Genomic DNA, 16993 nt, shown 5'->3' on the forward strand with positions numbered 1-16993 from the left:
GAGAGAGAGAGAGAGAGAGCTATATCCTTTCTCGACGTTACGAGACGTCGGACTGATGAATTTCTTAGTTCCGTTTCGAAATTTATTCGATTCATTATGCCGAGAAATGAGCTTCCGTATATTCACAGCGGCGATATATCAAGTAGTCGATTAAGCAATTTAGACACCGTCGTCGTGGGACTGCTGCGAACAAACGGTGAAAATTATATTTAATACTTTCGCGAGGCAATTAACTGTATTGTCAGGTAGGGAAAGTTCGAGCTATACGCATTTATCATTCTTACCACATTTGTCTGTTTCAATTAGCAGCGCGGTTGTTTAATGAACGTTATATCGACGCGCGTTTTGTAACCTTCATTATATATCAGCGTATAACATTAATTATAGCGTAATTTCCTAATTATATGCGTTTTGTGTTTGTTAATTATCGCTCAATTACTCTCATAATTCACATTTGCATAATCGCGCCGTTCCTTAGGTTCGCGCATTTTTATGTGGAAAAAATTCCCAAATAGAAAGAGCGATCTCTTTCTAGTCAGAGTAATTAGCCAAGAGTACTGGTTGGTTTCTGACTAGTTTAGGCGACATCTACTTCGTCAGGACAGTAAAACTAATTAATTTCTGACTATTTTCTAATCACTAATCAATCTTCTTTCTTGTACAAAATTTTGTTAAATAGTTTTTATACTTTATTATTCAAAATAAAAATAACATGAAACGTGTTTCAGAAGATAGAGTCTTTTCACATGTAAATTTATTCATTATCGCTTTATTTTACAGCTTTATTTTTAACTAGCTTAAAATATCCGATGTTGCCTGGGTTGTTAGAAAATGTCAAGGGGATGAAATCAGAGAGAGAGGATACCAGGTTTCACGATAGCCTATATTTTTCGCGAAGTCCTAGAGAATACCTACGCAAAGTTTGGTTCAGATTGGTTAAAAGATTTAAAGAGTTGATGGGAAATATACATTCTATTTTATACATATTTTATACATATATTTAGATTACTTCATTTTTTCCTATCTAATTTTTGGCTAATAACTAGTCAAGAAACATTGGCCAGGATTTTCATTAAACAGAAAAACTGGCCACAACATTTTATTATTATTGCCTAGTTTCTGGCGAGTTTCTGGTTAGTGACCAGTTTGCTTTGGAAATCTTTCTACTAAGATTGTTTGTGCGCGAGAAATCGAATAATTCGCGATTCCGTTTTCGATGTGCGCAAGACCGGCTGGCCGATTGGTTTGCACACACCCGTCCAATAGCCATCTTACTTTCACACTGGCATTATGAAAAAACTTCATTGTGATCTTCCGCAAATTTGCCCGTCTGGAAGTTTTTGCTTGCATAAAACGCGCTCGGCTTTTCCAACGACGCGGAACGTAACGACATGGCGCGCTTTGCGTAAATTGAAACTTTGAGGTTGCCAAGTTCGTCATAACAATAACAACATCCGGCAATCCGATTTGCGTCCGCGTCTATCAATCTATATAGCGTATCCCGCGTTATTTCAGTAACTCACAGATCGCGCGGTTCTCGAATGGGAATCTGAGGAAGGTGAAAATAGCTTTTCGTTTCACGTAGTCCAGTAATTTCACATAATTTCATAAGATCATCGTGAGAGAGGGAACGACGTGCGATAATGTCCGTAACAGCAGCGCTTTCTTCATGCGATATAAAATCGCCGGAGCATGCGGAGCACTGCCTCTAAGACAATAGAAATTCCATAGAAGTTTTACAGCTGGCGCGTATCGGAAAATTCGACACGCCCCGAGTGAATTTTTGTCGGTAAACCGCGAACTCGCTGTACGCGTTGGCAAACCAGGTTTTACAGGGCGTAGCCCTAGAGGGATTCCATATGTAATATAACGGACAAGCGCAAGTTGTTCTTCATTCGCGTATGAGAGACGCTGTAAAATATCATATAAAGTAGGAAAGTTATACAAGCCAATGACGCTCGCATCAGCGGTTCCCGGCAGGAAATGTTTACGAAAGTGCTCGCCGCGAGGTCTATGTGTTCTATCGCCCATTTTTCAGTTGCCACGGTAAGCAACCAACGGCTGTTGTGTTCTCAGCATTCTCCCGGCAATTTCTTACGGTTTCCCGCACGTATCATAAAAAGGCGGGGCGCCCTAATTTTACGTGACGTATGTACGCCGGAATTCTCGGATTTTCTGCTACGGAAATCCGCGCTCAGATATCCGGAATGTCGGCATGACGAATATAAAACGGTTGTTCCTCGGGATTTAGGGCCGATTTTTGTTCCAGTCTTTTGGGTGAGCCAACTAACAGTTTATCACATGTCTGTCCTTTGTCTAATTTGAAGGAGAGCAAAGACAGGAGTATGATTTAATTAGTTTTTAATTAGATTAGTTGGCTCATGAAGACACTACAAAAATAAAATTTTAGACGCGCATATAAAATCCCAAAGTTTCTCTTTACCCCTCTGCCTCCTGCTTCCTCCCTCCCTTATTTTCTCTTGTATTTAATTATCGAGAACTCATTATCGCGGAAAGGTAATTTCGCGTCGAACTACTTCGATCGTCGCGTCGTCCGTTCTTTTTATCACTGCCGCTATTCCATTCAATTACAACGTCCTAATTATCGCGAGCGTAACGGATGACTTGGCCGGTAAACACGTCGTTGAAGCGTGTAGCCGGCGTTAAGGAAAACAAGAAGGAGAGAAAGAAACAACGATCTACGTTGATTTATCCCTATAGAGATTAATTTAGAGATATTACGCCGTAATCACCGTTACGCGGCCGTATTTTTCCCGCGCGAGGTCGACCAGACGGGCGCGAGAGAGAAATTCTTGAATAAATATACTATGCATGCTAACTAAGCTCCTTCATTCTCGTGCGTCATGTAGAAAAAAAAAATTACAGGTCATCCACCGTCCGGCAGACAACGGGGATTTTTATTAATCTCGCCGAGACGGCCCGGCGTTATCCGCGCTTAACCGGTGGCGCGACGCAATTTTAAAATAACAGCCGCGTTAAGAGAATATTGTCTTAGCGACGAGCCGGCAGAGGAGCCGGGAGAGGGCCCGGGGCAAGAGGGAAGAAGTCGAGGAAGACAGAGGGCAGGGGAGGAGAGAGAGGATAGATAAGTTTAAAGCGCGCTTGTTTACGTATAACTCGCTATCCCCCATAAATCGAGATCCCATTACCGCATTATCCGCTCTTCTCGACTTTAATCCTTCGTTCGCGGGTGATCGCGGATTAACAAATCACCGCCCCCAGCGGCGAAATGCTCTCCTTCGCGAAGGAAGAAAGAAAGAAAACATAGAGTAGAGGAAGGAAGGCGGGAGAATGAGGAAGAACTCTCGCGAGCGCACGTGAACCGTTTGATTAATCGCATCTTTCCTCCCCGGAAAGAAGCTCACCCACGACGACGAGGCAGAGACTCGTTGATTTCGCGCACTAATTATAACTTGGTTCATTCTTACGTGAATGAGCCCGCGCGGTACCTCGAGGCGCGTCGACAGGCGCGCAGACAGACGCGCTGACCCGGAAGAGGGACAAACTTGAATTACGCTCGCGGGATGCTGAACTCCAGCCGCGACTCTTGTCGCGGCCAGAACGTCCTGGGTACATCGTCTAACCCTTTGCCGCATTCGCGATCTTGGCTGCGAGACGAGACGTGGAGGCGTGTGGCGTGACCCTCGATAGGTGTGATACATTATCTCCCTCCAATATTTCCTAGATATTGAGCGCGTGGAGTTGGGAATCTCGGCGGGGCGAGGCTATATGTATATACATAAAAATATCACTCTACTACCTGAGCAAAAAATATTTAGCACTTGTAACTATGATCACATAGAAAAATAATTAATATAAATTATGACGATAAGAACCATATTCTTTTAAATTCTACGCTTTAATGTTGATGATAGTAACCTTATGCACGTTACTACTGCTATTTCTTTCGTGTTTGAACCAAACAATATGTTTGGGGTCAGAAATAACTACAATTTTAGTTAGATCCACTAACTTTTTCTCTCAGTGCATTGCTGAGAAAAGTGATTATTCAGTTTATTTTCCTTCGTTTAAGTAACAGTTATTTTCAACGAAAAATATTCTCTTAACAATAATCTTGAGATATACTCATCGTGAATTTGAGAAAAACTCATGCACTCTAAAGGGGAATTTATTTTCTTTGCAAGAATATCGTAAAACTATATGTGAGAAATAGTTTGACTCTGTATAGTAAGCAAAACCAACCTTTTATTTTAATTTAACGTTCTTGATTGAAATACTAAACTTATTAGAATTTAGCAGATATTTTAAGTAAATTTAATACTTGTGATTGATTTGTAAACTTACAAAATACTTAGAACAAATTTATTTGAACGCAGCAGGGTAAATGTCCTAATGAGTGAACTAATATGAAAGCATAATCAATCTCACATACTTATTAATAAATAATTAATGAGGAATAATTAACGTTTATATAAAACATTGCTTTGTCAACGATCGAGAAATATAATAGAAAGTAAAATAAATATCAATTATAATTTTAATGAGATGTTATATAGTGTACCAGTAATTGAATTGAGAAATGAATCATATTCTAATTACCGAATAATACAGACTTAATAATTGAATGCTCTATTATATATTGACATAAAGAAATATCTTTTAACGAAAATTTCACGACTTCCTTAGCGACATCAAATACAAATATATTATTGATGTTTCTATCATCGGGACAGTGTTCAATTGCTGGGACATTTGTCTCGTGCACTTTTCTGTGTGCACGGCAGACGCCGGAAATATCAGTTTAGCTTTATATCCCGATGAAGCACGCTGCGTATTACGGCTCGCGGTTGTTTACGGCGACGGAATGAGCCGACTCGGGCAGATTTCAACGTTTGCAACCCTCGCCGGCGAGTGCTCTTTACGAGTGGGGCGCGCGCGTGTGGGTGCGGGTGCACGCGTGCAAGTGCACTCTGGTGCGGATACGCCGAGCACGGTGAAGGAGCCAGATTGCCCGGCCGCGTCGGACCGACGCGGCTTTTTTTACAAGCACACTCGTTTCCGGTCATATCGCGATAAACCGGAAAAATATGCACGTGTTTGAGAAGATGTATGGAGCGTAAGGGAATAGGAACGTGCACCAACGCGCGGCCGAGATACGGTGAGAGAGAGAGAGAGAGTAATTCCGTGGGGCGTGCGCGCGCGCGTTAATATCTCGCGAGACTTAAATCCGAAAACGCGTAACGCGTGAGTCTCGCCACGCCTCGACACGGTTCTCGGCTTTTTACGGAGTCGCCGCTAATTGTTGTTGAACACTGAAAAATAACTCTCTGCCTTGTTTCAAGGTAAAAGAATATTCCCCTAAAGTATAATCCCTTTTATCACGCTGCCTCTACCGCGGAATTACACGGTATCTCGTTGATTCTCGTTTATTCTGACTCACGAATGCCGTAAAAATGAACGATTTCGTTCTTGCTTACAATGTCGTTTCCGAAAAAGGGAAGCTATGAGTTCATACTTTTGTTTTTATAGTAAAAATTACTATAAGATTTTATAATCAAAGTTACTGCAGAATTTTAACCGACGAAGAAACTGACATTTCGCAGTAATTCGCTGTCCTTTCATTTTATGTGAGCTGCTTTTAGCAATCTGAAATGTGCTGTTAAAACATTTGCTATATGAAATTTATCATGTCTAGTGAAATTTACCATGTTACTGCAAATTCAAATGTGTTATTTTTTGCTCAATCTCTTTTTTCACGTTTCTTATCGTTTTAAGCCACGTAATTTAACATGCTTAAACGTATTAAATTATACGTGCAACTTATGTGATGTTAAATGACTTAAAACGGTAAGAAACGTGTGAAAAGAATTTCAATAAAATTATACGCTTATGCGTTTAATAATAACACAGTTGAATTTAGAGTATCCCTTAACAAAATAAATCTTACTGATAGTCTCCTATTTTCCTGGATTACTAAAAGTATAGTAAAACCGAGAAGAATTTATATAAAAAATTTTAATATTCTGTGTATGTGTGTGTGTGTGTACATGTCTATCAAAACTGGATATATGAAGTTAACACCCCGATTTTGGAATTCGATAATTCTAATTAGAGTCTTAGCTTTTCTTTTTGAAAAATATAAAAGTATTTTTATGTTCATTAAGAGAGTTTTGGCGATTAACACTACTAAAATAGCGATTAAAAAATGGAGTGCTATACTGAGAGAAAGAATAATTGATCTAACTAAAATTATAGTTATTTCTAGCCATATTTTTATTTTCTTTAACATGAAAATGGTAGTAGTAACATGCATATAAGGTTATTATCACTAACATTATAATAGAATTTAATAAAAAAGAATAATTTTTTTACTATAATTTATAGTAATTATTTCTCTACGTGATTATAGTTACAAACACCAAACATTTTCTTTTCAGTATAATTTCAGTCCCAAGTTTCGACCGAATAGTTCTGAACAGCTCATTTGACGTCTTTTTGATGAGTACTAGAGCTTCTTTATGAATTTCTTTAAAAAATAAAAAAATTGCAAAAATCTCTAACATCAAGTTCAAATAGTTCTGACTGGCTCATCTGACTCCTTTACGTTACTTTTGCTGGAACTCTTTTAACAAACGTTAAGATACTTCTATCTTCTAAAGCTGCAACTCTAATCAGAATTGTCGAATTGTAAAGTTGAGACGCTAACTTTACACTGCCATCAGAATTAGAGAAATTTGCATCGCGTGCTCGTGTAAACTGGGTCGAAATTAAAAACTTGTCTCTATGACGCAATCTTGCGCGCTTCTCGATACGAATATTACGATCGTTATTCAGCTGCGCCCAGCGAGCGAGCGAGTGAGCCAGAGAGAGAGAGAGAGAGAGAGAGAGAGAGAGAAACGAAAATGCGATCGCATCGTCATTCGTCTTTCGGTTCTCTGCGGCCATGGTAATGTCCGTTCTGGCGTTTGCGCCGGGCTGGCAGTTGTAAATCACAGAGTGAGACAAGAAAATATGGATCAATAGACCGCGTGTGCGACATTGTGCGTGCACCGAGTCTGCGGCACGCCCGATACACGCTACGTTATAATTTCCGCGCTGTATCGTCGTACGATGACGTTTGTATGTTGTGTGTGTGAGATATCTCACATATAAAGATATTGTGAGAAACATCGCACCTTTCTTCTTGCACGTATTCGTCGCGTGAGTTCGCTGGGGACATTATTAATTTACACCTCGCGCAAAGCTATTAAATCATTAAAACGTCGGAAGAGAGATGTCCCAGACGAAAGCAGCGTGGAAAACTGAGTATTTTCGGGGAACAGCTCGTACAATGCACTCAGGATTCTGAAGCACGCGAAAATGTGCGTGTGTGAAGGAGAGGAGAGAGGAAATACTTGTGCTCCATGTAAATACTACGCAGAGAGAACTTGCGGTGCTCTCTCTCTCTCTCTCTTTCTTTCTTTTGCGCCGTTTTTGAAACAATAAATGATTTCCGTACGCGCCTTTCCTATACCGACGATCGCACCGAATATTTATGCATGTAAATATTTTCATCACACGGGAAAAATCGAATTGACTGTCATTAATGAGCGCGCGTATTGCAGCTGAAAGTAGAGCGTGTTAATTTTCGCAATAATCGTGCGCTCGATACTGTGCGATTATTGAGCTCGCTGAGGTCTTGTGCGCGCATGGCAGCATTATTAAGTCATAAACTGCTTCGAGTGTTTAGGAAGAGGACGATAAGCGTTTAGTGCGAATCGTGTCTTTACACATGCTATTCACGTTTTAAAGTGCGGTTTAATGCATATAAATGCAGCCGTTGCTCCTGAAACGTGCATAATTCATTTCGTGCCTTTTATCAACCTTTCCACTTCTGTATCGTAATATATCTGCAAATTTCGCGATAATAATACTTTTCAACGACATGCTCGGCGCACACTCCGCGACTTCTGTTTCGAAATTTATATACGTGCGCGCACGCGCAGTATGCTTGACGTAAAAATGGTACTATAAATATAAGAGAAACGAATATCGCACGTTCACGATAAAATGTGCCGTGTAGGCATTAAATAAATTGCACGATTTCCACATTCCGCTTTTTCTCTCGCGCGCATGGCCCATCGAACACAGCCGTATCAAAATTTCCACGTTCGTGTAATTACGCTTACGCTTTAATCGCGTTTAATCGCCACGTGTTATCTTAAATTTAAATCTGCCATTTGTAAATGGTGCCTCGTGATGGAGTGTCGAAATTGGCGACAAAGTATTCGCGTGAATTAGTTTTCTCTATCCCGAGACACACACATAAAGTATCTAAAGAATAAAACTATAAAAGAATAGTATTTATTTGGTGGATAATACCTCAGAATTAAAAAAAATATTTATTCTCTTTCTGCAATGCAATTGGGAAAAGTTATTATTATATATTGTTTAGAGAATACGAAGAATCAAACTCTGAGACGATTGTAATAGTAAAGGAAAACAATTGTATAATTTTACCATATTATTTATGAATAAGTGGTTTATTAGATTTCATTATAATTCATCTTAATATATTTACTGATAATGTTTATTTATTCGTACATAAAATATTTTTTAAATGAAAGAAATATACGTTTTTTTTAAAACTTCAGCTTTTCTCATGAAAGCTATTGTTTATTTTGTCATTTAAGTCAAAGTATTTTCAGATTCAAGTAAATATGTTATTATTGTCCACCGGATAAATATCTTTTATTTATTTCTTAGATATATTCTCTCTTTCAGTGTACTTTTATTAATTTTTATACACAGACACGTACAAATATCCTGAAAACTTTAATCACCATTATGGGGACGAAATTTTTTATCGATTTTTCAGCATTTGTCGCGAATTTATGAGAGAGAGCTCCTTTAAAAGATAGGACGGTTGGGAGAAAATACTTTAGATATTTGATGATACAGAGTTGACCTAGAATGCCATTAGCTAAGATAATTAACGATTGAGAGAGACGAGAAGACGGCGCGCGGTAGTCGAGTGTTAGCGAGAACTAAATAGGCGAGTGGAAGTTGAGAGGCGAGCAGAAACGAGGTTAATCGAACATTCGGTACCCCCGAGGAATTAACTCGGATAATAGTAGGCTGATACCTAGGACTTGTTTCAATTTTAATCAAAAGAATCTCCGCGGATACGTGTGTCGTTGGCCTAAAAAGAACTAACCCCGCGAAATTAATCATCTGCACCGGCACACAATCGCTATCGCCGAATTCCCGCGCCCCAGCGCATATTCCCCCCGCGAACGTTAGTTAAACTCTAGATTCATCTACAATTAAATCACCTACATAAAATACGCGTTGCCGCCCGTCAGTATTCGCTCGTCACATGTCCGACAATTTGTCTAGCGCTTTCCCTCGTTTGCATTTAAAGAGGCGCTTCTCTTTAAATTCGTGCTTGAAGCGCTCGTGCATGCGCTCTCAATTACATCGACAAAGATAAGAAAATGTAACACGTGTAAACGTATTGCATGTTTTTCTTGCATTATTCGACGCCCACTGTATCATAATATCCAACATCGCAGTCGTGATGTTGGATATTATGATGTAGTGAGCGTCGAGTAATGCAAAAAAACGTAACGGTTCGCCGAGGCTCGCACGCCTCGTCTTCGGCGCGGCGCGGCGCGGCGCGCGGGATAACAACATAAACACACATACGTACACATACACAACACACACGCGTGCGTCTCAGCTAACGACAGATCAGTCGCAGACGCCAACGTGAACGCGTCGTTTCGCCCTGTCTCCTTTTCTTAAATTTGTCTCCTTCTAAATCGGTCCAATCGATTGTAAGACGTAAGGTGCTTCGCGCGTGCAATTAATATGCCGGGAACACACAAGAGCAGCAGCGATATCCAGTAATAGAAAGGGGTAATTACCACATCCCATTGTTATTAGGTTTCAAAGGGGAAACGTAAAGCCAAATCTCGCATTCTCGTTAGCTCGCCGATTACCATCGGGTATTCTCGATTCACCCTATCCGTAGGAAACGATTCTATTATCGTAACTAATTAGAAAAATTACTTTTTGATTCAGATCTGGGGCGAGAATTATTGATGACGGAGATTGGAACACATCGCAAGGGAGGTTGCAGTGAGTGGAGATGTGGATGGCGAACCGGAGGATCCGGTTCGGGCCGAGAGGGCTCGGCTCGAAGGTAAGCTCAAAGATTCGCCATGCTTTTTCCAACTCTTTATTGTCGAACATCGGGATGTAGAATCCAACACGACTCGTGTTTCGATCGCAAAGAATTAATCCTTGTTGATTTGTTGTACCGTATTGAAAGTTACTGAAATTCATCTTAAGTGAGACACTTAGAGTTTAAATTCAGAGTTAGATGAAAGTCTTCCAGTTGAATTGTAATTGCAAATACGGATGTCACGTGTATCATATAATTTAACTGCAAGACTAGAATTTAACTGTGACTAAAAATCTGAGTGTCTCACATGAGACTAGCTTGATTTGACAACTATTGATGCGGGCCCGAATCTTTGAGCATGACTAACGCAATTGTGTTCTCTTTTTGTTCCAGATCTTGTAGCAGAACGTTGCCGGCTCTAGCTTCTGTGTTGGTGAGTCATAAATTGAGACAAAAATGAAAAAAATAAGGTGGTGGGTTTTTAAATTAAATTTAATGGAGACAATGCGATATATTTTGATCATAGATTATTGCATGTGGGATTTTTTCTCTTGAAACATTGAGAGGTTCATGTTCTCAAATATCGCGTAATAAAAATGTTTGTAGTCCTGAATTTAATTCTATAACGCAATCGTGTTCTATTTAATTATTCTTATATTTGGTCCAAGTTGTATGATTATTTAGCAGAAACGTGACATGTTTATTGATGATCCTCTTATTGTTTCGATTAGTATATAATTATATGTTACACTCTTGATGCGACAATGTCGCATCCATTGATGCGCATTAGAATTGCGCTAATGTGAGCGAAATTTGCTATTATTTCGTTCAAATATTTCGCGAATTTTTCATATTTCTCACGCGTACGTGTGCGTCGCGAGTGGAGTTAATTTTTCGGTTTGTTCACGCACGATTACATTTATTACGAGAAGTTAAAGTCTGCTAAAGTTTATTAAATAAGCAATCGACTATTTTACTGTTATTTCACAACGCAATTGACTAATATCACAATCAAAAAAAGTTAAAGTTTATTGAGAAGTTTGCAAATAGAGCTAATTATATTATTAAGTATATTGTGCTCATGTACGAGATAATATATCTTACATGTGACGTCACGTTTCCATTGTTTATTTCGGCTTATGTTTACATTTGCGTCGCGACTCTTTTTGCTCGCATGTCACTTGTCTCTTCGAAACAAAACAATCTTCCGTTACGTTAAATTTCGTCGCATTATTAATTCCAAAATAAGTTTCGCGAATAATCGAAATGGACTTCACAAAAATATTGCGAAGTTGTCTTCGCAACAATATGCGGAGCTGTCTTCGCAATGCAATTCCTCCATAAAGGAATCTCGTATGACGTTGATTGTTTCACGCCACTATCGTGATCGCGTTTTGAATATTTTGAAACACCGGGAACTGCACCGCGGAAGTTATTCCTTCAGCATACTAGTATATTTCGATTTCGCTTGTTTCGTTGATAAAAATAGACTTCGCTTGAATATAAGTCGAAGCATTCCGTTGAAATTACGTTTGTTGCGCGCTATTAAGGCGTCATTTTTACATCAGTCGCGTCTGTTCGCGTCGCGTCGCGAGTGTAGCAAAGTACAAGCAACGTGGGACGACGAGGGAGGACCTTGATGGACCCGAACTAGACACGTGACTGGACATTGCCGATGGATTTCAACGCCGATTGGTGAGCGATAAATTCAACGCTTATTGAGCGTTATACTACGTAATGCATGAGTAGAAATCGCATTAATCTCCGACATTATGACATGATATTATTCGAGTCGAAATTCAGATTCTACTAAGGTTCGCAGGTGCAGTTGTGTGTGTGCCTCTAATATAACGTTCTTCGGGTCGCGCAATGTTCTGTGTAGAATTCGCCGAGGTCCTATTTCACTTGGATTTCGCCTTGTTATTGCACCGAATCGAAATTTAAATCTTTACTCGTGTTCTTGAGCACACAGCTGCTTCTTTACCTTGACAATTCCTTTTCGTTCTTTTAAAATTTCCAAACTTTACTGAAATTTTCAACCAAAAGAAAAGACATATCAAAATTATGAGGAGAAATGTCACTTAATATTTATCTATTTTTATCTTTTATGCTTTTCTATTTTCTCTACATTTGTGACTTTAACACGTTGATCGCCACGGAGATTACAAAAGACCGGCACTGTGATACTTTGCCGCGTTCCATTAATTTATTTATCCGTAAGACGTAATTAATTGCGTACAACAAATTATGTGCATAGCCGATAGAATGAATTAATAATATATTATGAATTTTATTTATTTAACGTATATGCATGCATATCGCGTTTGTTTGTTCAATCTTTCGTTAAACTTTGAAATTATCAATGGAAATCAGTATTGTGTGCGGTCAACCTGTTAACGTAGAAGCAAATTTCGACTCGGGTTATATTATAATGATGATGATGACGATGACGATGATAATTATATTCATGGCGATGATAATAATGACGAGATATTATGTTATTTTATTATGACTGATATATTGACGATTATGATTGATTGATTATGATTATGATATGATATTATGATTTGACATTATGATTGGACCTTACGATATGGTTGATTTTGATATTATGATATAATTATAAGATAATATTTTGAAATGATTTTATATCCGTATAATATGTACAGAATAATTACGTTATCTGCTCACTTAAGTCTGCGTATGTGGATTATCCGGATAATCCGGATCTTGATATTAAAAGTTGACGCGTATATATTTCCATATTTGCGGACACGGTGACTCGCGCGTTACACTTCTGCGCTATCTTGTCGCGTCGACGGGTTCAATTTACCAAATGCTAATAACTGAAAGCGTAACTTAAGCGCGACAGCCGGCGTTTTATGTCGAGTTGTTAGACCCGGGCGCGAAAAATAGAGAGGTTCGCAAAAACGGTTCCAAGTTAGTCGGAGAAGCGACAATGGCCCACCGTCATTCTGACGTGGTTTTGTTACCGTGATTGATGCATGAGGTCGGCTCACCTCGTAGAGGACTACTAGGTGAGAAAATCGTGCGTCTCGTGCGTCTTTCAGACCCTCGCGAGGAATAAGTCCCTTTATAAACGCCTAACCGACGATGCTCTAAAAGCATAGACTGACCTTGTTGCGTTTTTTATTCCTCTTTGTAGAATAATGCCGCGCGTAACGTTTTGAGAAGAAAAACGACGTGCATTATCGTGTTTAGTAGACTCTTCGCGCTCTCCTTCGCGCACGATACAGAGAAAGTGGGCAAGCAGGAGGAAGCAAGCCCGGGCGCGGCAGGGACATTAGCCGGCTCTGCATTTTGCGCAATATCATAAATCTTTTCGGTCGTTATTGCTTTCTTCCCATAATTCCGCTATCGCCGTCGCGAACTTCGCAATCGGCTTACAGCGAGAGCGTCGTGCGCGCCTCGCGGACGCCATTTCCATAAATATTCGATCGATCGTAATTATTAATAGGGGAAAACGTCCAACAGTCGGCTTTCCACCTGTTTTCGGCACTTTTGCACGGATATTACCAAATATATAAAAGCAGGGTGGACAGATAAAAGGAAACGAATTAACAAATCATGAATAATAATTGCTAGATAATTAATAAATAACGAATAAATCCCCAGTTGCCGAAAACTGGTGAGTGCTGCAACTCATTGAGAAAAATCTGTCGGTTATCAGAATAAAAGCTACCGTTTGCCGTTTGATGATCATTAAACAGGTCATGCAGTTACTGTAGCAAATTATTTCTCATCGTTTAACAAACATACTTTGTCTGAGATACAAATTATATTTGTTCTCTTCTATTTAGCTTAGTTATGACCCCATTACACAGAATTGTTGCTTAGAGCAGCAAATTGAAAGTGACAAATTATTTATTCCCACTACACTGAGAGAAAGAATATCTAATAAATGTTTACTCGGCGAACACTAATATAGCGTATATATTTGTACTAATATAAAATACTTTTCAAGTGAGAAAATATACATTTTTTAAGACCTCTCAAGGAAACCTTGGCTTTTTAGGAAAACAATCCTTTATTCTATTTAAATAAAAATTATTAAAAATTATTAAATTATTAGTTATTAAAAATTATTAAATTATTAGTTATTAAAAATTATTAAAAATTATTCTATTTAAATAAAAAAATTTAGACTTAAATAAATATGTCATTAGTACTCACACCAAAGAAATATTTACTATTTTTTAGAGATTCTTTCTTTCAGTCTCATATAGGATCATTCGCTATCCCATATCAACAAATCATCCGTTGCGGGTACTGGTATTTTATTAAATTGGCAAAACGGCCCGCGTGGTCGGCAATTTCTTTGATATATATTCCATATTCGACGACATGATCCGCATAAAGTAAGTGATCTGCAATCGCTAGCTTACCCGAGTCAAAATTTTTATCCCACTTTTGGTCTTACTATTCCATTCAACCACTTATTTTGATACTCTGAAACTTACGTCAACTTCTTTTGATTCTATCTAACCTACCCGAGCCGAAATTTTAATCCTACTTTCAGCTTCAGTATTCCATTCAACATCTATTTTGACGTTAAAGAAAGTGAAAAGGAAAATTTCGGACATCATCAAAGCAAGGGTAAATTGTATCATTAGAATTAAACCTACTATGCGTGATAGAATTCAAGGTTTAATATAGAGTCAAAATTTCGACTTGGATGTATGCTCCTTGCAACAACGCGCTCTTTCCGGCAGATCCTGGGACGATTACCATCTTTTGGGCACAAAACCAATTTGTCGCCGACGAGGAGCCGGCCCGTATCTCCGACGCCGATGGAAGTTTGCTCGTTAAACAGCGAACAAATTGCCTCGCGTTCGCGCGCGATTTAGTTGACGCGGCGATGATATGACACGTGTACGCGCGCCCGCGCGTTCTTGAGTGATATTTTCAGCACGCTCAAGTTTTCAATCGACGCCACGGCGCCGAAGGAGTTTCCCAATCGCCGGCAATTTGCACGAATAATTCGTCGAGTTGCAATGCGCAGCTCTTCGCGACATTTCACGATGTCTCTCGGCGAATGCCGGACGCGTATTCATCCCGCGACAAGTTCTCGCGACGCGACAGGCTGGCGTACGGGGAGATCGCGGCCGAATTTTGATCCGCGGGGGATATTTGCGACCGAGGAATTACGTCTTTCACTCGTCCACGAAGACTTGCCTTATATATATATATATATATATATATATATATATATATATATATATATAAATAATATATAGCTGCCGTTTTCCCCCTTACCGCGAATTTAAATGGAGAATTATGCTCTTGTCAGCTCTATCTTCCTTCCATCTAAATTCTATCCTTTCATATCGGCGGGAGATTAAGCAGAGAAAGATTATAGCCGTCTCGAATTGCGGGTTGTCCGCGGCGATGAAGGCGAGCTGTGTTACTCGTTGGGACGTCTTATTTTCGCGCGGAGTGCAGCCGCTCGATAAGCGCGGCCGAATTGCGCGCGACGTTATCCGATATAACGATATAACGCGTGGCCGATCGTCGACAGCGTATTTTCGTAGTCGCAGTCGCTCTCGCGATCGCTTCGCGGGAATCCAATTAGTCCTCAGGAGCGGCCGGCCTGCTCTATATTTTAGGCAGAACAAATATGTGCATTATCGCGGCAATGTGTGTGTGTATGTGTGCGCTTGTCACTTGCACGGAATTACATTAATTTACCCCGCGGACGCAAGCCGCCTGGAATTTGTGGTCCCAAAAGACCGACCACTGGCAGTTTACTCCGCGTTTATGCGCGACACTTTTCAGTCCCGAGAAAGAACCCGACAATTGTACCGTTCGCCGCGTCGTTTGCAGAGAACGCGCGGCGAAGAATTGCGCCGATCGAAAGGCCAGGAAATGAGGCCCGATTAAAAACTCCGCGCGTTTCTCCTTTCCAACGCGATGGGATTTTCTCGCGCGCCCTCGAACGTAATATAATCTTTAATAATAATTTAATATTAATGAGAACATTATTCCCGTGCTCTCTATTCGCACTCACGAGAAACCTCATAATATCGAATCACCGCAACGATAATATAGATATTCGGCTTAGTGTGTCCGCCAGTTACTCGCGAATTATATTATCGCGCAACGTGGGAAATCGCATTTTCGCGGGAGGCGAAAAATCGAGCGCGATTATACACGCTCAATTACAGGATCATTCTCTCGAAATTCCGCTATCAAACGATAGGTGTTTGAATTATTGAACACTACACACACACACTCTCTTTCTCCCCCTCTCTCTTTCTCTCTTTCTCTGAACTCATGCAGTCTTAATCCTTGATAAATGCATTTATACAAATGCGACGTTCAAGCTGTTTACTCTAATATTCGGGTGGAGCTCTGAAGCAGCCCACCGCAAACGCGCTTAAATTGTTAATGGTCGGCGCCGTGAACATTGGACGCACACGTTAGGGAATAATTCATTTATAGCCGCGCGAGGGATTAGGATTGCTTGAGGGCCGCTCGAGATTAACCCGTCGTTAATGCGCAATTGACCTACAATCAAAAGCAGGACCGCGACATCTGTAACATATAAGAGGTCAGCTGCAATCGACTTAGCTAATGGCGACGCAAACGCGACGATTTATGCGGGAGTTAAGCAACATGCCGCGGAATCCCGCCCGTTTCGCTACACCTTATACACGTCAAATGGTGTGGATATTTACAAATGAATGCTATAATTATTGCGGTCTGTCTGCCTCTCTCTCTCTTTCTCTCTCTCTATACGTGTGTGTGTGTGTGTGTGTGTGTGTGTGTGTGTGTGTGTGTGTGTGTGTGTGTGTGTGTGTGTGTGTGTGTGTGTGTGTGTGT

The 16993-nt window shown here is 40.0% G+C and overlaps 2 protein-coding genes across 2 annotated transcripts in view; one reads left to right on the forward strand and one right to left on the reverse strand.

The window, feature by feature from the left end:
- LOC116846759 (5-hydroxytryptamine receptor 2A-like) overlaps window positions 1–16993 on the reverse strand; it is a 212579-nt gene that overhangs the window by 107952 nt on the left and 87634 nt on the right. The window lies entirely within an intron of this gene.
- The window catches only part of LOC116846760, a 205733-nt gene that overhangs the window by 89145 nt on the left and 99595 nt on the right, over window positions 1–16993 (forward strand). Inside the window, exons 5-6 of the mRNA XM_032821015.1 lie at window positions 10048–10168; window positions 10544–10583. Coding sequence (XP_032676906.1) covers window positions 10048–10168; window positions 10544–10583 — 161 coding nt within the window. The remainder of the gene's footprint in view (window positions 1–10047; window positions 10169–10543; window positions 10584–16993) is intronic.

This window comes from Odontomachus brunneus, unplaced genomic scaffold, assembly GCF_010583005.1.
Source record: "Odontomachus brunneus isolate Ranch 3 - 2012 unplaced genomic scaffold, Obru_v1 Obru_scaffold_069, whole genome shotgun sequence".
In the NCBI taxonomy this organism is placed as follows: Eukaryota; Metazoa; Arthropoda; class Insecta; order Hymenoptera; family Formicidae; genus Odontomachus; species Odontomachus brunneus.